This window comes from Dermacentor silvarum, chromosome 8 (assembly GCF_013339745.2).
Source record: "Dermacentor silvarum isolate Dsil-2018 chromosome 8, BIME_Dsil_1.4, whole genome shotgun sequence".
Taxonomy (NCBI): domain Eukaryota; kingdom Metazoa; phylum Arthropoda; class Arachnida; order Ixodida; family Ixodidae; genus Dermacentor; species Dermacentor silvarum.
In genome coordinates, this window is record NC_051161.1 from 30768982 (window position 1) to 30792924 (window position 23943).

A 23943-nucleotide genomic window follows, 5' to 3' on the forward strand; every position below is an offset into this window, starting at 1 on the left:
ATTACAAAGTTTATTTGACTGCTATCAGCATATATGCTTATAACAAATATTTGATAGTAATGAAGGTAATTTTGTGTCGATATCAACTTCATTTTTACCAGGTCCAGTTGCATATGTTGTAAAATTGCTGTTACGTGGTAAAGAAGGGTGCACGTGCTGTCCATTGTTTCTTCAGGCAATGTTCACAGTTTCAATGTTTTGTTGACAAAAGTAGAAAACTGGGTATGTGGTAAGCTTCTAACTCTAAGGGCTTTTATTTTTTTTATATATATTTTTTGCAGGCTCTCTCATGTGTGTTTATTCAAAGGAAATCAGGTTTCCGGATCTTTTGACCCAAGTATGCGATTATGTCATTTACATGAACATTGCATTGACTGAAGGTACCAGAGAATTGAAAGTTCGGCTTGGTGAGTCTGCATGTCTGCATTATTTATTATTATAATTTTAATATGAGTAGTGTCCGACAAGTGTTTGCACATGGCAAGTACTGTCTGCTCCAAGGAAATATTGTTGAATGCAACTTTGGCAGGGGCCTCTGTCAACCCTTTTCATGGCACTGAGGTCGTGGCATGCTCTCACATTAAGGAAATTCTAGAGACTGCAGAGACATCCACTTCCTAAAATCAAGCAGTCATCAGAAATTGCAGCAATGCTACATACCTTGCAGTACCACCTTCATAATGGGCTACACTTTTTCTGGAAGATAGTATACATAGGATTTCTTCTGAATTAGCTGGTGCAATACATAGCACATGGCCGTCATATGATTTGCATGTATTTTGGCTGTATATGACAACTCGGCAACCTTCATTGCTTTTAAACTGTGGCATAGCAATAAGGATGAATGTCCAGCATTTCATAATTATTATACTAAGTGCATGTTGATTTATTTATGAGACTTTATTGCACTAATGCAATTTGTCATGCTTGGCAAGTTATGAAACTACCTGTGCATGAAATGGAGCTCCAGTATTGTTTATTGAATTATTACAAACTATTTATGTCAGTGCTTTTATTGTATAGCTCTCCATTGCATGTAAGAAATAAGCTGTTAAGCTTGAGCTAATTGTTAATGTCAATGTTTTGGCTGACCCATCGCTCTCTCTAATCTTGACAAACTTGTTATCAGCCATCAATCTGCCAGCAAAGCAATGGAAATGAAATTTCGTGCTTTTGTTCCAGCCGTGAATTGAAGCAGCATGCTCTTGATCCTGAAACCATCAGCAAGTGAGCTGGTGTTTATACTGTAATAATTATGAATGACGCTAATAAAGAAAAGGAGGCAGAAGAGGGCAATGTAGAAGAAATTCTACAACAGTTAAATGCTTCAATATAGTAAGAAAAATGTCAACAATGACAATGAAGCATGCTGTGGATCTCAACTTAGCAACATGCTCATATTGTAGAGTCGACTCAATAGTTATAAGTGACTTAATAATGCATGGCAACCATTTTTCACTAGGATCACCTTACCTTATAGTGCTTTCTTACCTTAGATCTGGGTTATGACCAGCTTGTTGCTCTGGACAGAGACAGGGTGAAAGGATTGTTGTTCGCACCAGAGCCTCATACTATCAAGACACTTATGCGATTTGCGGATTCTCAACTTCAAGATCATCTTCAGCTACTTAGAAACAAGATAAAAGTGGCCAAAATATCTGGGCTGGCCTTCTTCTTCCCCGATGTCCCAATGGCTGAAGCGTATGGCCTGTACGAGGTGAGATTCAATTGTAGGAAAATAATAATGAGCTCCAAGATTCTTTTTCTTTCACCTCAGACCTAATACTTTTTGTTTTCTATAGTTAAAACTATCCTAAGTGTACTGTGCAACATGTTCTGCAGTCTGTACAGGAACCTTTTCATTCAAGAACCTTTTCAGGAATTATTCAGGAACCTTTTGTTTGAATACATCTCTAAATAATCTAAAACCAACTTTCCATTTTATCTTGTTCCAAACCTTTGACACTTGTTTCCAGTGTTTTCTTTCTTTTTCTTTCTTGCATCACATCTTTATAACTTTTTGCATGATGTGACTTCTGTTAAGTTATGATTATGTTGTTTAGTGTTGAATTGTACATTAATTTACTTCATGTCTAACAAAAATGTATTGCAATTATAATATACTTTAGAAAAAAATCTTGTCTCCTTTCTTTTGCCCAGAAAGTATGGAAGTTCTTCAGCCAAGCTGACAATCATGTCATGCTTCTTGTTGGGTTGACAAGTGTGAATGATATACAACAGCTGCTCAAGTTTGCAAAGTGAGTTTCCATGCATGTGCTCTTGCTCACCTAAGCAAAAAAATGCAGCGGTATTTCCTTGATTGCATGTCCTTATCTTGCTTGCTCTGTCACTTGCACATTCATGTTCTCATAACGAAAGTGCCATGACTTCATCTGGAGACATATTCTCAGTCAATCACTTTTGGTGACACTTCCACTGTTGTGTGATGTAATGTCCAACGTGGTGCCTAATTGGAGTGATGGGCGTCGTGTTCATTGGATTATCCAGTGAACGCGCACTGAAAGTGATATCTCTTACATGATCAACCAAGAATATAGCCCCTGGTCTGAGAGTTTCGTCTTGCATGACACCAATGTGAAAAACATCTAGCCTGCTTTGAACAATGACATAAAGCAGTAAGTAATTTTATGGAAATAGATATTCACACAGCTGTTAAATAATCCAGAAGCAGGAATATTGCAAAACAGGAGCAACCAAGGTGTTAGGTCGGGACATACGGTGCTTTGGTATGCCAAGATCATTTTAAAGAGTACACTAAGATGTTAGCACTCCAACAATCTCTTTGGCATGAGAGCTTACCATGCAATGTGCTCTTGCTTCTTCTGAACCATGCAGCACTTTCTATACATATATAATGCAGAAAGTTGGTCTAGTTGGAACTTCAATGCCTGTAGCATTTCCACCGCTAAGGGAAAATTAACACCGTAAAAGACTGGAAAAAGTGATAAAACATGAACATTGATTGCGGCTCATGATCACGAGTTGAAAGGATTCAACTCTTGCAGTCATGAGCTGGAGTTGTTTGTGATCACTCATTATTAATTTTAGTAAACATACTACCTATTGCAGTCGAAATGACAGCAATGGGTGGGAGCTAGCCTAGAGAAAGATGCCTATCATTGCACATAGGGATAAGTAACCGTCAATGCAATGATCAGCAAGGACCTCTCGATCTTTCGAATAAAAGATGTCAAGTGGCATAAATGAGTTGCAGCGAAAGCGCAGACTGGTTTAAATGACCAGTTTAATGCTGTACTTGTTAGGCATGTGCAACCTTAAATTGTTGACTATGCCAAGATGTTCTCAGAAAAATTTTAGTACTTGACATTTATCTTCTGATTTTTCACCTTTATTTTAAGGAAATGCGATGTACTTGTCCTTGTGAAGCATCATTACTCTGTGCCATCAAAATGTGTCATTGCCGATCCCTTCTTGAAGCCAATTGAAGAACAAGATTATGAAAATTTGGTAAGCTGTGGCTGCTAATAATAAACAATGCTTATTCTGTTCTGTAAATGAATATTGCATGTTTAATTGGCTAAATGGCTAAATACTGGTAGTTATGTGCTGCAATAACATTCTTATTAGATTCTTCTTATTATTATTATTATTATTATTAGACTTATTAATTATTCTTATTATTATTATTAGACTTATTATCACTGTCTTACTTGCCTTTGAGAGGCAGTAAAGCTTTTCACTGTATCCTAGTATTTAATCCTTTTTTCAAAACATCAAATATATATATTCTGTAATCTAAACACACATTTTTTTCTATATTCATCATCAGTGCACTATGAAGTCTCAGCAAGAATAATCATCTCTTACAGAAATTACAGTTCAACCCCTCTTGGTCTTTTTTTTTTTTTTTTGCTTTAATGTACAGAATGCAGTAATGTTTGCTTAGTATCTGCCTTTTGGTACAGTGATAAACTATCCTTTGTGTTTTCAAAGGCAGACAATTTTGTTGTTGTATTGAAAACTAGCCAACCAAACTATTGTTCCAAGTATGTGTTTACCTTCATAAACCTCCCAAAAATTTGAATTGAGGTGTAAATCCTTGAGATTTCATATCACGTAAATTCCAAGACAGCTGCCTGGATTGGAAATTGAACCTCATTGCAGGCGGCACTGACACAGGAGTCTGACTTTGAGACAGCAGTTGGTCTGTCTCTGCCTATGGCTGTGACGGAGTACCACCTGAATAGCACTGCATACACCATTGGTTCTTCCTGTGCCTGGGAACGTTGGTTAGGCTATGCCAATGTAAGTAGGTTTTTTTTTTTTTTTTTTTTTTTTTTTTTTTTACTGCTCATCTAAAGCTCCATCCATATACGTAAAATCTCACTTAAGAGAACATCACTTGAACAAAGGTTTCAGTTATGATGAATAATATTTGAACCTCCTCTTTTACCCCTCCCTCCGCCCTGATGGATTCATTTCCTGGGGGCGGAACTTTTTATGATTATTTTAATAAACGTTCTAACAACAACAACAACAGTTTAACAAAGTCATTAGAAATCTCCTGTGGCGGGGGGGACTTGACGCTGTATATGCAAATAAGTTTGTTAAACTTGGTATGAGGCAGCTTTCAACTCTATGAACGGCCTGGGCAGCACCTGTATGCAATCACCAGGTTGGTTTATGAAGTTGCCCAGTGGCAATTCTCTCTCAACTCTGTGACTGTGAACAGTATTTTTAAGCCTAGGCCTAACGCCTCCATAAATTTAGAAACTCTTATGCTATCTCAACTCAGAAAAGTTTGCCAATACTAATGAAAAACTTTGAGGGAATTGCAGTGCCACCTAAAGGACTCCTTTAAACTACAGGCCAGAGCTAAAAGACTCCCTACAAGGTAAAGAAGAAGCATGCAGCATGCTTGCAACTCTACATTTCTTTCTTCTTTATTTTTTTCTTTTTTTGCCTATTTAAACCTGTGAATCTCACAGGCAGCACATGCAGAGCAATGTGAATGCTGGCAGAGAAAAGGAAGTGTGTGCCACATGCACAAATGTCCCAGGTACTACCATGCTTTGATCAACGATGGGGTATGGTGCCCGAGATGATGCGGCAGAAAACCATTGGTTAGTCTGAGCACCCAACACAATCGTTATCTGTTTACTTGTGCAAAGCAGCCATGATGTAGGGGTTACAATGCCAGGCTCGAGACTGCAAGATTGTTTGTTCGATCCGAGGTCCACATGCTATAATACCTAGTTTTTGTGGTTGCTTATTAAGTCTGTTTAAGCCTGAACCAAAGTGTGATGCATGAGCACAGTTACCCATTTCCTAGATCATAACTGTTGCTCACATGGCCATTTCACAACCCTTTTTAATTTTTTTTTTTTTAGTGAGAGTTTTGTGCATGCTATTTCTCTGTTTTGCAATCATAGCACTACATCACAGCTGCTGTGTCACACTGCAATGTTCGTACAAACTCTGCTTCTAGCTTTCGTGGATTGTAGCCATGGCACTGCAAACATGTTACAGTCATTTATCTTCTCAGTAGTCTGAAAATATAAGAGCTGCTGATTGCATAGGCCTTACGTTTGTTCCAGACATGTCCCAATCCAAAAATGAAGACAGAATATGACGACAAGCATGCCAAATCAATACAGAGAAATGGCTCTATGATATACTCATTTCAAGATGAAAGAGTCATGGTAGAGCAGGTAAGTGAATTGCTGTATAGTTATAAATATTCTTCCTGTGTGCAAGTATTCTTCCTGTGTGCAGTTGAAGACTAGGACATTTTATGAGTGTCCGAACTGGGGACTCATTGAGTGTATAGGGGCAGTCTGTATTGAAATGTGCACTACGTATGTCACAGAATTGTACTTTTGGAGGTAAGGTGCATACCTTGGGCTGAATAAGTGGTTTTGGCTTTACTAAGAAATTGAATTTGCTTCACGTGCAGCTCAAGGTTAGCCTTATATGCATGAAGTAAGCTGTCTTGAACTATTGGCATGGCAAAGGCATTTATAGGGGCAGAAAAAATATATAAGTAACTTAATTAACTGTACTTAAACCGAATCCACAGTTATTCTTTCAGTTACAAAGCAATTTATTTTTTCTTCTATTCAATATTTAGGTGCTCAAGTTTATGAAGAAGCTCAAGCAGGGCTGCATTACTGCTTTCTACGTGGAGTACGAAGACTGGACTGGGGATTGCAGTGCTAGACAGCCTGTTACGAGACTTAAAATGATAGCTTCACAGCTCAACAGAACAGCAGGTGCTTTGATTTTGTTTGTGAGCATGTCAACCTCTTCTGGAATGCTTGTGCATAATATAGTATTTAAGGACAAGCTATTTGCACATTCACCAACAGTAAATTTAAAAGCTCATACCTGCTTTTTGTGTTTGCCTAATGTGACAAAAAATTTGTATCAGGCAAGTTGTATCCTTCTTTCGTCGGGCCCTGTAATGCCTATTATGAAAGGTGTAGAATGTGGTACTTAAAGGGCATCTCATGACACTTTTGCAACATGAAGCTTTTTAATGCACCTTGTATGAACCGAGTTATTGGAAATGAAATGCTGCCATAGCCACATTCTCATATGGCCTTCCCTTACTTTACATTGTGCCTACTGCACTCATAGCTGTGCACGGTGCCCACATGAAACAACGCCTGCCATTCTCCGCCATTCCTTGCACTGAGCAAACTCTTACAACTTCCTCTCACTCTTTCTCCAATGCAGAAAGCACAGATTCTGACAGAACCGCACCAGTGCACATGGAGAGCACAACTGCATCAGTGCACGTGGGGAACACAACCACACCAGTGCACATGGAGAATACCACACCAGTGCACATGGAGCACACCAGCACAACAGTGCACGGGCAACACACAAGTAGTTACCATTTTTGCTGTCACTGCTACTTTTAATAAGGGGAGGTTACAGTTAAGATAACCATTGTTATTGCATGTTTCTTTCCGTGTTTTCAAGTACGAAAACACCCGCAGTCACAGGAACCAAATGAAAAGCCAGAAGACCGGCCAATGAAAAGACATACCAAAGGAGGTACGGCACTTTCTGTGAAATACTGGGTGCACGAGGTATTTGAGAACACTATTCCTTATCGCCATAGAGACCAGCAGGCTCATCATATCTATCTAGGTGTGTGGCTTCTTGTTGGTTGACCCCTTATCATTCATACTGTGCAGTTTGTTCAAATGTAGAAGTGTACAGGTTGACGCAGGAAATGAAACGCCATGCAGTCCTCATCGCCCTGGCCGCACACCACAACGACATTGAAATTGCCACCTTTCTGAATGTAGCGAAGTCTTTCATTTACAAGGTGTGGACAGAACTGACATGTTCTGGCGGTGATGTGGCATCTGTGGCGAAAAGGAAAAAGCAGTCAGCAGTCAGCGGTCAGACATTGTCGAACCCCTGATTTTCTCCGGGGGCTGCAAGTCATCGTGAGTTACGCCCAGGGAAGCCAATGCGGGCCATTGCAAAGGAGCTCCAAGTCGCAGCATTGACTGTCAGGCTCGCTGTACACGAGGACTTGAGGTACCATTCCTATGTCATGAGGAGGGGGCAATTCATGTCCGATAAAACTCTGGAGAATTTCCTGCTCCGGCCCAAGCACTTGCTAAGCAAGCTGAAGAGACGTGAGGAGCCTGGAATGCTCTGGCTTTTTTTCAGATGAAAAGAACTTGGACCAAGACCAAAAAATTAACCGCCGTAATGACAGGTGGCGTTGAGCAAGCGCTGATGAGGTGCCTACAGCGATGCACACAAAATTTCCTTTGTCTGTGATGGTGTTAGCCGTCATGAGCTGTGGGGTCTCACACATGTGCTCTTGGGACAAATGAACGACAACGCAGTAGTGCAGACAATCACAAGGGCATTTATTGCACCTTTCATACACTAATACATACTAGCCGAATTACAACCAATAGAACATTCACACGGGCGCGCGACAAATCAAGGAAGTCCGACTCACCGCGACCGATAGCGAGTGAATACGTTCGCCCCATGCTATGACACCATCGCCTAGTCGTTCACGTGTACAGTCACGCGAACGGTGGCGCGCTCGAACGATCCATGTTCGTCCATACCGGTGTCCTGCTCTTAGCCTCGCGCGACGGTCGCGCGAAGCAGGCCGGCGCACGCGCGAAGCGTTCGTGCGTGTTGGTCGCCGATCCCCAGCCAAAGAGAGAGCGCCTCCGACCTTTTTCTCCCAAGTGACCTCGCCGTTCGGTGGCGTTAGCATCGCGACACTAGCGCCATCTCTCGCAACGCGCCGCAACCACCGCCGGGCTTAGCCACGCAGAGAAGCCGGACTACAGGAGACATGCGGGGAAAACAACATCAGGGGACGTGTGAGAGTCGCGCATCCCCACAGAGCAACGAGGGTGACGTCGTGCCCCCACACTTTTTTGCAGAAGGATTCCGCATTAATGCTAACGTGTACGTGCAGGTGCTTGCCATCGTTGTAAAGACCTGGATTGAGACTGTTTCCAAAGGAAGACCTTAAGTCTTTCATCAAGATTTGGCTCCCACCCACACCACCTGCGTCACCCAGGAGTGGCTGTCTGCCAGCTTCCACAACCACTTCACTCCCAACTTGTGGCCTCCTAGTTCTCCAGATTTAAATCCGCTCGACTACTATGTCTGCGGTGTAGTTCAGAGAAGAGGCCAACAAACAGCCACAAAATACAAAAGGCTTGCTGAAGGCAGCTATTGCCGTCTCAATGGCCAACATCTCTAAGGACCACCTGATCCGTGCATGCAGCTGTTTCCAAAGCCGAATTGAATTGGTTATTGCTGTGGATGGCAGATTGATTGAATAATTGTGGAAATAAACCGTAAGAGAAGTATTTCCCAAAGTTTGGTAAAATATGTCTATTTTTGCTGGAGATATTGTTCTCTGCCTGAAGCCAACGTTGTGTTCTCAAATACCTCGCGTACCCAGTCGAAGGCATGATTGGTTATAGAAGAGAGATGACATACTCCGTGCTTGTTCGAAATGTATGGTTTTATTACAGTGGCACTGCTCATCCACATCTGGTCAGAAAACCTAATGTACATCCACACAGTTGTGACTAGTTGAGAGGAACATAAATGGCTCTGATTCTGGACAGAAAGCAAAACTTGCATTGGGTTCTCTGTATCACCATTTGCAATTTTCCGTACTTTCCAAGCCACTTTTGTGTTTTGTCAACCAGATAGCAGCAGTGAAATTATTGGCGCTTTTAAAAGTTACACGAGTCAGAATTTCAAATGTTCTTGTATTTGTGATGTCTGCACTTTCAGAATTGCAACAATTTTATGGAAGTGTGCAATCACCATTGCACCATTGCAGACAATTAACTGTGCCTTTTGCTGTCTTTATTATGTGCATTGTTGATGCATTTAGTCGGCCCATGGAAATTTCATTTCTTTTCGGTGACATTTGGTACTGTTCTTTATTTCGATAATGAAATGTGAACACTAATACGACTAATATACTTTGGCTTGCTAACCTACAAGGCCTAGGTCTTGTTTTATGTCCCACTGATATAACTGTTGACATTGAACTTCATTAGCCGCGAGCATATCTAGACTGCCCTGCCATTCATAGAAGCCCATGCCAGCTCACATTATTCAGCTGAACAATTTCCTTACAACCGAAATTTATAAAAAGTTAATAAAAAACTTGAGTAAAGCACTGCAAGGTATCAAGATTTATTTATTTCAAGTGCCTTGATAGAGAAATGGCACGAATGTGCACCCACACATGCACACATATGCTACAAGATATTAAATTTTGTGAAAAAATGTGAGTACAAGAACACTTTTAGTGTTCTGAAAGGCTTGGTAGGTTGAGCATTCTTTTTGCAGAAATAAAGCCAATGTATCAGCATTGGCCGCAGAAAATAAGAGTTGCACAATTAAAAATGCATTTCCAGGAAAGACTAGTTTGGGTGCTTTTATAAAAATCTAATTTCAGTAAACTAGGTGCAGCATTCAAGAATGTAACCAAGGTGGATTGGCATTGTTTCTTGGATAACATGTACGTGCCGTGAAGTTGAAAGGTTATTAGTAATGTGAACAGCAAGGTACTTGTGCAATATAACGCATGAGAGAATTGGAAGGTATGGGTGATACTAGAAATTGCATGGTTCTGATTTGTTTCTAAACAAATGATTAATAAACACTGGTAGCCAAACATCAAACATCTGTTCTCCTTTACAGTGTTCATCATCTGTCTGTTTTCTCGTCGGCTCCCCAACTTGCCCCTTGTGGCACAACTATGCCCCTACATGGCTTACATGGGCCTCATGCACTACACCAGCAATGATCGCTTCTACATAAATGATGGTAACTATGACATAGAAGCGTAGCATTCTTGCCTCTTTTTTAATGAATTATGCATATTGTGTTTAGTTAAGTGGATACTAATGAAGAATGGTAAAGAAATTTAGATTGGTAAATTGCACTCCTAGAATACTGGTAACATCAGTCTTACCATGACTGCAGTCTTGCTCATCCAGAGAAAACACAAAAATGAAAAATGGGATAGAAGTTCTGCTCTAGGTTCTAATGACATTTAGACAGCATTTGCTGAGAATTAGTTAATAGTTATCAATAATTAAGCATTACAATGCACTGTGAAGAAGCCAAATATTGAATATAGGGACTTCTGAATATTAAAATAAGAATAATAAAGAATAAAATAAGCCAAATATATGCAAAAATCTGTGAAAATTCTATGAAATTAGTATGTGAAAATTCTTGATGTCAAACTACATGCCAACAATGAAGTTTTGGTGTGAAATTCAAGAGATTAAACCTTGTGTTTCATTTTCTTCACTAAGAGCTATGCTTTTTCTGCCAAATAAGTGCAAATTGAGTCTTGAAGAAGCACTTCAACAGACTAAATTTTGTGTTGCTCTTTAGTGTCTCTTTGAAGAAATAATGAATTAATGTACATTGGTTGACTGCACTTCCGGAATTGCAGCTAAGCTGATGTTTTCATGAGTGGCCACTCCACAAACCAAGAAAGATTAAAAGACAAGGTAGTGCCACCTTCCTGCATGAGGTGCCTGTGACATCATAGATTTTGGCTACATCTGCGCAGTGCTAGTTAGTCACTCATCCTTAAACATAGATTACGTTGCATTCCAAATTAAGCAGAGATTCAACCTGGCAACTTTGTGGAAGGGGGCCCAGTTACACAAAAATAGACAAATCTTCAATGTGAGACTGACTTCATCAGTGCCAAGGCTTGGGAAAAAAAAAAAAAAAAAGCCAGCCAGGTTTACTTTTTCTTCCATAATAAGCTCCCTTTTTCTATCGAAGTAGTAGCCTGCCAACCTAAAGTAATTTTTGTGTTCCTCTTTGTGTAACTGAGTAACCACAGTGCCAGAAAAGATTACCATTAAAAAATTAACTGCCTAACAATGTCATTGGATAGCACCACTGCATGTTTGTCGTCGTAGGCAGTAAAGGTCATTTACCCTCTCTTTTTGTGTGTGTATGTGTTTGTGCAGTAGGAAAGGTAAAAACGAAACAAAAATTGGAACCAGCATCACATCTAATCATTTCTATGTGCCATATCCACTTGGAATGAATTCTGAGGATGACACGAGTCTGTAGATATGTGCCCAAATTTTGCATCAAAGTGCATTGGTGTTCCAGTAAGCTTAGAGCTGCAATGCGTAAAAAGGCATTTTGTTAAAAATAAATGATACAGCGCATTTTTATCGCAAGTTTGACAGCACTTATCTCAAAACTGGTGCTAGCTGGAAAATTTTGTTCAAAGTAGATGTGCCTTGTCACATCATTGCCTTCTGTTGTATATAGGTACCTGCTGTGTTCTTGATGAATGCTGTATTCTTGTCCATTGCTGTGGCGCGGCCGTGCCTGTTTAGTTTCATGCAGTGTGTCCGTGGAAAACGCTGAGCACAGCACACCGGACTCTGTGGTTGTGTTCATTTGTTTCATGGGGGGTTTGGTTTCTTGTCGCTAGGCGCTGCTCCCGTGTGCTCATGCAGACACTATATGTGGGGCATCATGAGTGCATCGAATAAATGGTTCAATGAAATCTGCGTCTCTATTCCTTTGAGTTGTAGTGATGCAACAATTCCCTGTTTGTTTGGTTTTCATCAAGAACAAAGTGTTGAAAATAATCTTGATGTACAAAACGCACTGTTTCCAAGCACAACTAAATATGTAGTGGAAGACTTCACTCATGCCACCTTTCCAGGGAACCATTTCAGAGTCACTGCACACTTAACTGTTTTCCAGCTTACCTGGGTCACTGGGTAGTTCGTGGTCGAATGGGTAGCGCATTGGGCTGCTGTGCTGAGGTAACAGGGTTCAAAACCAACCATTGTACCAACTTGGGTCACTGAGTATGTAGCAGTGTGTACATACATGCTGATCTTCAATGAACCTCTTTCAAGCTGACACAGGCCACTGTAGACGCAGGACTGGGCAGGTACTTCTGTTCAAAGAAACTCTTTGACGCCGACTTGGCGCACTGGGTATGTGCCAGTAGGTGTGTGCCGTTCTTAAATGAAAGTCTTTGGCACCATCTTGGGCAACTAGGTATGTGCCTCTGGGAAAGTGCTGCTCTACAATGACGGAAAAGATCCCTTAAATTTCCCCAATGCTGAGTGCAATCGAACCCATGCCACAAGGGTTCCTCAAGGACAGCAACCCAACGCATTAGCAGGCTGCACCATAATTGAACTAGGTATGTGCTGCTGTTCAATAAACCTCTTGCCTACTTGGGTCATGGAGTATGTGCCATTGAGTGTGTTACAAGCGAGGGAACAATTCTCAGCATTTGCAGGCACCAGCACGCCACGCTTCTTGTCTCAGAGGCCACGTGCGGACTTCTGGGCAGCACGACATATCCAGAAAGAAGCGCAAGAGAGGAGCCCAGTTGCCGCATGATGCATTTCTCAGCGTTTGCACGCATCGGCACGCCATGCATTTTAGAGGCCACACGCAGGCTTCTCGGTGGCGGCACTAGATGGCGCTGAGTGTTCTTAGGGAAGTGCAAAAGAGGAGTCCTGCTACAGTACACGCCTCATACATAACTCGTTTTGACAGTGGTGATACGATGTGTTTCTATATTGATTCAATGCTGACGCATTACCGTCAACAGTCATCGGGAGATGGGTTCAACCACAAGTTTTCTTCGATGGCACGCAGAACCAAGTGCAGACTCATGTATTTGGCGACTTCATTAGCCATAATGTACAGTTCGAAGCGTTCGATGAAGACATCAAAGCTTTCGCTGTCGGGATCAAACTTTGGTAACTTGCTGACTGTGGATGCCGTCTTCCGTTCTTGACGTTGGATCCCATCCTCATCACCAGATTGTTGCATTGTTACATCTTAAAGGAATAGATGCAAATTTAGTTGAACCGTTTATTCAGGTCTATTCACAATGCTACGCATAAAGCGTCTGCCTGAGCACATGGGAGCAGCGCCTAGCAACAAGAAGCCAAACGCCACACAACATACTACACAGCACAACTACAGCGCCCGGTGCACTGCGCAAATATTCCCGTGGACACGCCGCATGAAACATTAAACAGGCACAGCCACGCCACAACAATGGGCTAGAATATAGCATATATAAAGGATACAGCAGGTACATATACAACACCTTCAACTGACATGTTACGATATGTGTACTAAAGTAATTATAGTTAATAACTTTATTAGTTAAATTTTGTTTAGTCAGTTATGCATTTAAATTTCCAGTGGAAGTTATTGTCTGTGTCAAGTAATCCAGCTCATTGAGTAGATTTGTGTTATATATGCCACAGGTGGTTTTTTAAAACTGTTAACATTATAACAAACCCCTGTAGGTAGCTGCATCGACTGATTCTCTGGTTTGGTCTGTGTAACTTAGCAGACCAGCTGAAGGGTACAGCTGAAGTACCCTTTACGACCACGTGAAGGCTACTTCACATTGCCGTGCCATTGTAGTGTGGTGCCTTTAGCTCTGCTGGGCATTTGTGTTGTTTTCTCATTGCTACTGTTAGCTTACTATTTTGAACATTTGCATAACCACAGACCTTATTAAAGCTCACCATTATTTTGCTTAGATGCTGGCCTGTACCAGTTCCTGACACTCAAGCAGTACAACGTCCAACACCTCATTATTGCAACAGCACCCATGCATTCGCACTTGCTGACACAGCTGCGTGAGACCTTTTTACATGACGGTGTATCTCGCCTGATGTACAGCATCTCGAGGGATCAGCCGCTTGAGACCCTTCATGGAGTGATGCTACTTGCCACGTCAGTGGTCCACTTGGATAGCCTCTATGATGTATCATTGGTAAGTCCTTACTTGGCTGTCACTTGCACCCCTCAATCAGTGGGTTATCGAAGCTTGTGCTCATTAGAATCATCATGTACAGCTACCTGGCCTGCAAAATTATGGTTCTTTGAATATGCTTATTGACCAAAGGAAAGAGAAAGGGAAATAATGGAGCAGTGTCCTAGATAAGCGCTGTTCAAACTACTGACTTGGAGCTCTTGTTGCAGGACATTCGAAACTACCTTCACACAAAAATGCATCTGAAACTGTATCTTGCTGTCCAGAGTGTGGGCTATAACACAAGTTTTGATCCTTTGCTCAAGTTGAAGAGGTATGTTGCAATCTTTTACGCAGTTTTCATCAGATAAAGAGTAACTTATGGAAAAATGTTTTTTTAGCTCATGTGACCGGCTAATCCTATACACCAATCCTTATGTACCATCTCCTCACTGTAAAATTATGCCAATCGTCTATCAAGACTTGGACATGCTGGACAAGACATTCTTTGTAAGTGCGATTTTGAGCATTCACCCTAAACCATGGTATTGCCCTTTTCCCTGGTGAAGTAAGTGTTCTCTTAGATATTGTAAATATTACAATATCTAAAAGAGCACTTACTTCACACAATTTTTTCAATATTTACAATATCTAATAATAGTTAAAAACATTATTATTATTATTATTATTATTATTATTATTATTATTATTATTATTATTATTATTATTATTATTATTATTATTGCATATTGTAAATATTGAGAAAATTGTGTGGGCTTGAGATGCTAAAGCTAATACTTGGAAACGAGACAATAATGCTCTCCCTTGCTTTCTTCACTTGCTTTAGAAAAACAAAAAGGAAGGTGAATCTGTTCCGTGCATCACACTGAATTTGGCCGTTCGCAAATATGAGCTAGAAAGTGGGAGTTCTGATTTTGGTCAAGACTGCGCCAAGGAACACTGGACAAAGTTTTCAGCAGTAAGCATTACTTCTCTCTTTTTACACATTAATATTGCTTTCCCCACTCTGAACGTGAAGTGATTTTTTTTTTTTTATTTGGAAAGTATTCTTTCATTCTAATGTACTTGCTTACTTGAAATACAAATGGCGAAAACTTACACAACAATTCTGCCTGAAAATATTAAAGAAATGCTTTACCAGTAAGACATTCAAGCTACCCTGTGCTCTTGATACATTTTTTTACTGGTCTACATTTTTATTCCTGGCAGGGTATCAATTAATGCGCAATTGCACCTTGCGAAATGCTTGCTTACAAACTGCCAGCTAAATGGAGCTGCCCGTGTTTAACAATTCTATATAGTACGTTGCAGCTTGGAACTGTTTACATGGCTTATCTCTATTTCCTTGCTGCTGCTTTGTTTCTCACAATCCAGACATGTCCTGATGAGCCTGGCGAAAGGGGATCTACTGCAACCTCGGCATACTTGAAGACCAGCCAGAGTATGCTCGTTTTTGAAGACGAAACCAGCATAGAAAAAAAGGTGCGCGAGTACAAATTTGCAGAGAAGCTGTTCACCGTTATATTGTCACGAGACTGCGAGCAATGTGATAAAGACAACGTTGGTCACTGGGGTGAAGAAAACAACGTTTGTAAAAGATTCTTTCTCTGCCATCTTGGCATTGCTGCAGCTCATTGTAAATAGTTTGTTAATATATTTTCATTTATACCGTTTCCCGTGGCATTTTAGTGGAGGTACTGTAGGGACAATATATTGTGTTGGCAGTGCTTTTCAGATTAACTTCAGCATACCAAGTTTTAAGCCTTTGTATTAGTACAATGCATTGTGGTGCAAGAAACAATTGTGGAGAATGAAGTGTGCAAATTGAAGGTACTGAGCTTTGCTGTTTAGTAGTTCTTACAGCCTCAATAGAATGAAAAAGAAAACTCAGAACATTGGCTGCTTTCCTTGTATTGTCTGTTTCTTTCTTGTTTGCTTGTAATATATACAAGGTGTTTGTTCAGGTCCAATTTTTTTTTAAATTGCCTGTGTCAGATAGCGCAATTCTAATCCTTATCTAAATTACTCGATGAGGTGGCCATTACTTCTACAAGAAATTAAAATGACCAATTAAATGTAATTAACATAATTACCCTCACGAACTTTTTATTTAATTGTTTTACGGCACATGTTTAAATCTACGAATTATAGCCGGTGAGTTCGCAAAGCGTGTCTACTTAACTGGAACTAATACTCTGGACTGCACCAGTTTTGAGATATTCAGTTTCAAAGTGTCCAACAAAATGCATTGGTGTTAGTTATTTTTGTGCTTCAATACGTAAAAAATCACTTTCTTAAAAGAATTGGCACTCCAATGCATTTCAACGGACACTTTGAAAATTAATATCTCAAAACTGGTGCAGTCCTGAGAATTCATTCCCAGTGAATACGCCTTGCGAACTTACCAGCTAAAATTCGTAAATTGAAATATGTGCCATAAAGCAATTATTTAAAGAGTCAATTAGCATAATTATGTTAACAGTTCAACTAAGCATTTTGATTTCTCGTAGAACTAATGGCTGCCTCATCAAGTAATTTAAATCAAGGGTTGGAATTGTGCTGTGTGCCACAGGCAATTTTTTAAAAATTCGAACCTTTAAAAACCCAGTATATCGAAATTCTTGTGCTGTGGGAACCGTGCAGATATTATACGAATCCTGCATGCTTCAATATTTAGCTAGTTGAATTCTATTGTTCCAAGCACGTAAGTAAGTTTAGTGAAGTGAGTGTGTTTCTTTGCATCACATCTGTCTATGTTTATTTAGAGGTGAGACACCCAGTATGAGTCTTCTTGCGATCCTCACTATGGCTGCAGACCAATATTGTCACCTGCAAGACCATACCTACCACGGCAACTAGACAGCTGTTATGTACCAAGTGTGATGGTCCAGGTTCAGTGCGTGGCCACTATGATCGCATTTCATTAGTGCATCATTGCAAAAGCAACTGCGTGCTGTGATTTGAGTGCCATAGGTGGTGAAGTGACTAGGGTCAATCCCAAGTGATCAAATTCTAGATTAATTCTGTCCACAAGATGATAAAATCCAGGTGGTTCAACCATTTGATTATAAGAATTCAGCAGATTCCATCATAGTGTCTACAAAAGTTCAGCTGCTGCTTTGTTGCAAAACACCAAGCATGCATTGCTGAGCTGATGGTTGCTTATTATTATATTATTATAATATAGTACTCCTGCTAACAATTTAGCCCTCCTGCTAATTGCTGCATCATTGCATTGTCTTTGCATAGTCTAGTTCAGATAGGACAAAGCACAACCAGGTGATATTTTTGTTGCAGCTATCTAAGCTCCAGCAAATCACCCCTAACATGTGTGTAATGGCCACTGCTATCGAAAGGGAAGACTGGAATCATGAGTGCTCTGCTCGACCTGCTGCCTCCAGGATGCTTGCTATTGCCAAGTATGGAGGTGCAGGTAAGATCTGTGTTGGCCTTTCAAGACTTTGATGCTTCCCTAACAAAGCTCTTCTGTACTCATCTTTCTTCTGTTTCTTTTTTCTTCCACTTCATTTTCTCTTTCCACAGAAATTGTGCCACATACTTCGCTGACAAATGGTAAGCTTGGAAAAAGGGCTAGTCAAATGTCTGCCAATAGTAATGACTCATTCAGACTTCAAAAAAGTTGTCACTCTGTGCTTTTTGCAGTAGCCTATTACTTTAGCATTGGAAGTGCTGCGCCAACTGTGTCACAAAAGCATGCGTTGCTTCATGCTGCACCAGGCCTGCCTTTTTTTTTTTTTTTGCAGTCGTTAAATTAAATCTGTGCTGCAATGCATGTCAGCCAGAAAATGTTTTAAATGAGCAACCAGTTTCACATGAAAAGCTTAAGATAACGAATTCTAAACTGAAGCTACAAGTACCATTACTGTTCTAACTGAATTTAAGTCAGGTCATGCTTTTTTTTTTTTCCTCTTTTAATTTTTTTCGGCATTTAACCAAGCTCTTTAAACTTTTTGTCTCCATGTGTGCACTTGAAGGTGACCACATTTAATGCATTTCATGAAAGAGAATAATGAATGCACTTCACCTTTTGTTTCGGTGTTACCTGATGTCAAAGCACCAGTTTCCACTGTACATGTTTCGTTTTTCGTATTCTCGCATGATTCCACAGTCATAGAGATAAATTGTATCTGCTTAGGTATTGCCTCAAGATTTCCAACTCTGCTTATTCCAGCAACCATGCAAAAGATACCACTCCACCATTGTTGTCGAAACACCTGAATGAAACTTGGGTCTTGTTGCTAGGGTATCCTATGCACTGCTGTGCTTGAAGAGACCAGAAACATGTGTTGTTGTTTACAACAAAATTGTAGCTGGAATGCATTGCAGAAAGCTGCCATTGTATGCCAATATATTCTTTTGTTCCTACATTCTTTATAGCTGGTACATATCACTGAGAAAAACTGAATGCAGGACATGCGATCTAATAAATTCAGCCTGCAAAAAAATGTTGACTCATACCACCAATTAAATATATATTCCATTGAAAGGAGTGAAGGCTAATTGACATTGTAGCATAGAACATTCCCAAGTACTAAAAGAAGATGGAGTTCATAAAAATTGCAACCTGAATGTGGAAAAGAAGAGGTCTTGCACGAGACTGTGGTACACTTAATGACCTAGCCAGGATGTGTATTTGTGTCATGTCAAAATCAGGGAGAAGCAACTCCAGCAACACACACATCTTCCAAAAACTGTTGTACATTGTGTTCTCTGGTTTCTGATATCTACATATAGTATGTGCTTCATAATCTATTTAAATTTCTTTGGGTATTTGTGCTAAACAGGGAAGAATTGGTAGACCCTGCTCTTTATGCTGAAGTGATGCACTACATTCGCCACTAACCCTAGATGGTCCGGTATCGCTCTTGTAAAGTTATCCAGTGTACTGTACAGATTATATTGCTGGGAGCACACAATACTATAAAAAGGTCACGAAGCACATAGAGGTTGTTAAGGTGTTTTTCAGTGAATGGGCTTCTTTCAGAATTAGCCATCAGCATCAACACATCTTTACTCAAATGCCTGGACCGTGCTTGTTGTGCAGGTATCTTAATATGTGTGGTGGACAGGGCACCACTTATCAAGATGTTGCCTGGAGGCCTCTGCACTCACCTGGTGTACTCTAGTGTACTATACCGTCTCAGCAGCGAACACACTTTTGTTGCTGGAGATGGTAAGCCACTTGTTTTTCTTACAGAGGTTTGTAGCTTTGTTGAAGACATTCATATTTGTTGACGCCCCATTTGTGGCATGTCTTGAAAATCGGACCTGACCAGTTGTGGTTGTTCGTGTGCGAGTGTGAGAGCAGATGGATGAGCAGTCATCGTGCTCATGGGCTAACTCTAGCTTAGCAGCCGATACCTAGAAAACCCAGTTGATCATTGAAATAAATGTAAATGCTGTGGCAAGAAGCCCTTCTTCTTGGTTGGAATTATGGTAATGCCAGGGGTGTTATTTTTTCACAACATAAATAAATAATAGTAATTAATAATAATTACGGCTTTACGACATAAAGAGCCACAGCAAAGCATGTACAGCATCAGTTATAGCTTTGAAGACATTGGTATTGGCACATTTTAATTTCATTTAACCAAGTTTGCATAACCATGCATTACTATGTGAGCACTGTGAAACACCATTATTATCAACAGACAACTTTATGTATATCTGTGCCATCAAGGCATCAACTATGTGGTATGTTACTTATGAATACATTATTTGAGATATCATATTTGATAATGAGTTAATTAAGCTTGTAATAACTCATACCTACTCATGAGCTACATATTTTTTCTTTAGGTGCAGCATTTTATGCAGCTTCCAACCTTGCAATGAACAGTGGAATGCATTTCCTGAGTGAAATAGACCTCATCAGTTTCTTCAATATTAACGTGCACCATGCTTTCACTGGTTTCTTGGTGTCAAGCACAAAATGGCTCCAAGAAACACATCAAAATGGTCTGGCCTTTATGAATATTCCAAACAAAACTGACAACGTGAAGTTTGAATCAATAATCAAGGTAAGCTGTCTGTCAGAGGTAATGGCCACTGATCATCTTATACTTATTTAGTAATGCTTATTTGTTATAATCTTTTAATCTTCTATAACTCTTATAGCCACTTAATGCTGTGCTTTCTTGGTAGCATTTTTTTTTACAGCGGAGCAGTATATGTCTACCCTCCCATAGATTTTTCAATGTCCGTGCCTCAAAACTCCCGCGCCCTCTATGATGAGGCAAAGTAAACTAGTAAGGCATGTGCTGACACCTGGCGTAGCAAGAGGAAAGCTAAGAAACCACCCAATACATAGAGTTTCATACAATAATTTCTAGAAGAAACTCTGGCACTAGTATCTACCGGGAGCTGCAGTCAGGGCGGTTCAGCCAGCATGGGAATTATGGGAAGTTCATAGATTTGCCTAAAGTTCGTCTTTCTGGCTTTAAACGTCTCTTCGACTTTGTAAATTCGTCATTTTCAACAAAGTACTGTGTTATAAGTAATTAAATAAACATATAAAATCATCCACCGGCAGGATTGGAACACCTCTAGCACAGAAGCCCAACATTGAAACCATTACGCCATATACGCATGCATCGACAAGCAGCATAGAACGCCGTTATGAATTTGTTGCGGGCAAGCCAGCGTCTTGAGATGCTTGGCACATTTCTATTTGGACACCTCGTACAGGTCGAGCCGCTGTTAGTAGCGATTGTGCGTGTTTGCAGAGTTGTGCATTGTCAATAAACTGCAGCTCTTAAGGGCTGCAGTATTCTCAAATAAATATATAAATAAATTTGGCGAAACTCTCTTCATTGCGTATTTTGGACACTATTTCATCAGCAGCAAAGCAGAGTAAAACAGTGGGCTGCAATATATATATAAGTTATATAAAAGTTGTAGATATAGCATAAATCATTATGGCCTTGCCACTTTTTTTTCTCTATAATGGTCAAATACTGAAATCGAATGGGGAACCAGTAGGGTTCTAAAGGTTCCAAAAAAAAAAAAACATTTCCACCTTCTGTGACAGTCATAAGAAGTCAACAACAAGGGTCATGCTATTGCGCCCTGTTTCTCCTGTACACATCTTTTGGGCCCCATAGAAGCTGGTTAAAGATTTCGGTGATGCTGTCGCAACACACAGCCCCTAACTTGTTGAGCTTGAACTCACTGGACAGTAGCGTATATATAGTGGCATGGATTGGAGGCAGGCTAATGGGCAGCTTTCTTGCATACTGCAGGCATCGCCTTCGACACAGCTATTGTCAATTAGTATTATAAATGTTACATCGCAATTTTTTTCTCGTTTGATTTGCCCATTTGTCTTTGTAATCCAACAGCCTTGAGAGCAAATAAATATCAATAATCTAACCTAACATACAAATCAATAAAGATAGCACAAGCAAATACCAATGGGCTTATTGACGGCTGCCATTTTTGATGTGATGACCAAATCTGATCAGGACACATGGCCAACTCCAATCAGCACCTCAACAAAAACCTGCAGATGTTGTTCAAGCTCTGCATGGCAGTCATTGATGCCAATGGCTACATTTTGCTTCACTTATAGATCTTTGTTCTCACCTGTGTTTGATTCCAATGCACTAGAAGGTTTAGTAATAAAAAAGGTATTTTTATTTCCACTGTGAACCTGCCCTTGTCCTGGATTTCTCGCAGAAAACATGGGAACATATTTCAACCCACAAGTTGCAGCAGATGCTTCTTGTTGGCATAGACTACAGAACTACCAACGTTGAACTAGTGAAATCACTTTCTGGGTAAGTACCTGTAACAAGACACAAGGCTGTAATAAAATGCGCAGCTGTAATTGTTGCTGTCGGCCTTCTCTAGTTCAGATGCAAACATCCTTATGCAATGCTAAGCACTCACATACTCATGTTTTTGACATAGCTTTAAGTGAGACATTCGGCTATCTAATTGAATAATGGTGGAGGAGGAAAGGTGGGAGAGAGCAACAAGATGGGGATAGGGAGAGGGTGAAAGTGCCACAGAACTGAGAAGGGGCTCACTTATTAGGGGCATGTGAATCTTCGAAACTTTCAGCACAATGAATCGAATAGGACACTATTCGATTCGGTCTTTGAATCGAATAGTCACTGTTTGTAAATACGAATATTATTTTAATAGTTTTAGAATATTTTAAAATGTCAACTGTGCACGGTCAAGCATAAGAATGGAGTACAAGTACAACAATTTTCATTCCTGCGGGCAAAACATACGCATAAAACTAGAGAACTTATGTAGTGCTACAGGTTACGTAGTGCAACTGGCTACATTACAGGGAATTTGCACTCTCCGAAAAGTCTTGTATATACCAACAAACTGCTTAATTGTTCCTAATGCTCCATTCATGCATTTTGATAAACAACGCTTGATAATGTACAATGTAATGAGAGAAAGTTGCTAATCTTATGAATACTAGGATGTGAATACTGTTTTACATCAATTGTGAAAATGACTGCTCATTATTAGAAAAGTATTCTATATTTGATTCGCTTTGCTTCTGGCACTATTCGATTCATATTTGATTAAGTCTAAAATATTGCTATTCGCACACTCTTACCTAGGTATCACGTAGCATAAATGAATGTGCCTCAGCACAGTATGAGTGAGTGGCAGAATAGGGGTTGGTGGACAGAGCCGCTGAATAGCGGTGGTCGCCAGTGGCAAACACTCCCTTTGCGAAGGCCGTAAGGGGGGTTCAAGTTCAGTCATAGTTATAAGTAAGGGGGGTAAGTCAAGTTCAGTCATAGTTATAGACATCTTCAGGAGATTGTGTTGATTAGCGCAAGAGATCGGGGGGGGGGGGGGGGAGGGGAAGGGGGCAGCAGGTGTAATGTATGTTTTATATTGTGCTGCAGGAAATGCACACTCATGGTGTTCATCACACATCCCAGGAAAAGCTGTTGTGAAGAACCTTGCAAAGTGAATTATCCATCAAGGCCGCAAACAGATGAAGACAGCACTGTCATGGTACAAATTGTTTTTCCTACAGCTGCAGTTTGAGGATGAAAAAATTACACTCTTTGAAAGCATATTGCAGTAAATCGATGAGGAATCGCTCTAGGAGGACACAAGTGGACACTATAGCATAAGTAATTATGGCCTTGGCATTATAAGTGTTAATGTTGAGCAAAATTGAAAAATTTTTAAGTATCATTGTGAAGTTATTTATTTATTCTGTTCATTTCAGCTTTTAATTTAAAGCTGTCTTCTACCATTTCAGCAAAAGATTGAGCTTGGCTCCGGCTCGGCAACTACACCGTGCATCTCATTCAACATGGCTGTCAGAGTGTTTTATGATGTGAAGAACACTTCCTGTCGTCGAGAGGAATGGGCAAACTACAATCAGGTGAAGTGCCACAACAGTACAACAGAATTGTACATTATTGTGTTTGCATGAAAGGATTGCAGTGGCATATAATAGGCATAAAGTTTTTGTGCTGTAGTTTGTTACAGTGCTCTAAATATAGCAGGCAATGATCTTAATTTGTCCAGTTTAATTGCGACAGCAGCTGTCAACTGTTCATTGGATGGTAAGTTACTTATTGTGATGTCAGTTGTGAGTAACATTCATGTGC

General features: G+C 40.2%; 1 protein-coding gene across 1 annotated transcript in view; it reads left to right on the forward strand.

The window, feature by feature from the left end:
* LOC119462048 (uncharacterized) overlaps positions 1-23943 on the forward strand; it is a 110803-nt gene that overhangs the window by 38898 nt on the left and 47962 nt on the right. The window contains exons 37-58 of the mRNA XM_049672404.1: positions 282-407; positions 1497-1717; positions 2161-2258; positions 3381-3489; positions 4147-4287; positions 5580-5693; positions 6113-6254; positions 6721-6873; positions 6970-7044; positions 10210-10335; positions 14085-14320; positions 14530-14633; positions 14701-14809; positions 15147-15278; positions 15695-15802; positions 17618-17753; positions 17864-17893; positions 19386-19514; positions 20141-20361; positions 22019-22119; positions 23224-23335; positions 23589-23714. Of these exons, the coding sequence (XP_049528361.1) occupies positions 282-407; positions 1497-1717; positions 2161-2258; positions 3381-3489; positions 4147-4287; positions 5580-5693; positions 6113-6254; positions 6721-6873; positions 6970-7044; positions 10210-10335; positions 14085-14320; positions 14530-14633; positions 14701-14809; positions 15147-15278; positions 15695-15802; positions 17618-17753; positions 17864-17893; positions 19386-19514; positions 20141-20361; positions 22019-22119; positions 23224-23335; positions 23589-23714 (2849 nt within the window). The remainder of the gene's footprint in view (positions 1-281; positions 408-1496; positions 1718-2160; positions 2259-3380; positions 3490-4146; positions 4288-5579; positions 5694-6112; positions 6255-6720; positions 6874-6969; positions 7045-10209; positions 10336-14084; positions 14321-14529; positions 14634-14700; positions 14810-15146; positions 15279-15694; positions 15803-17617; positions 17754-17863; positions 17894-19385; positions 19515-20140; positions 20362-22018; positions 22120-23223; positions 23336-23588; positions 23715-23943) is intronic.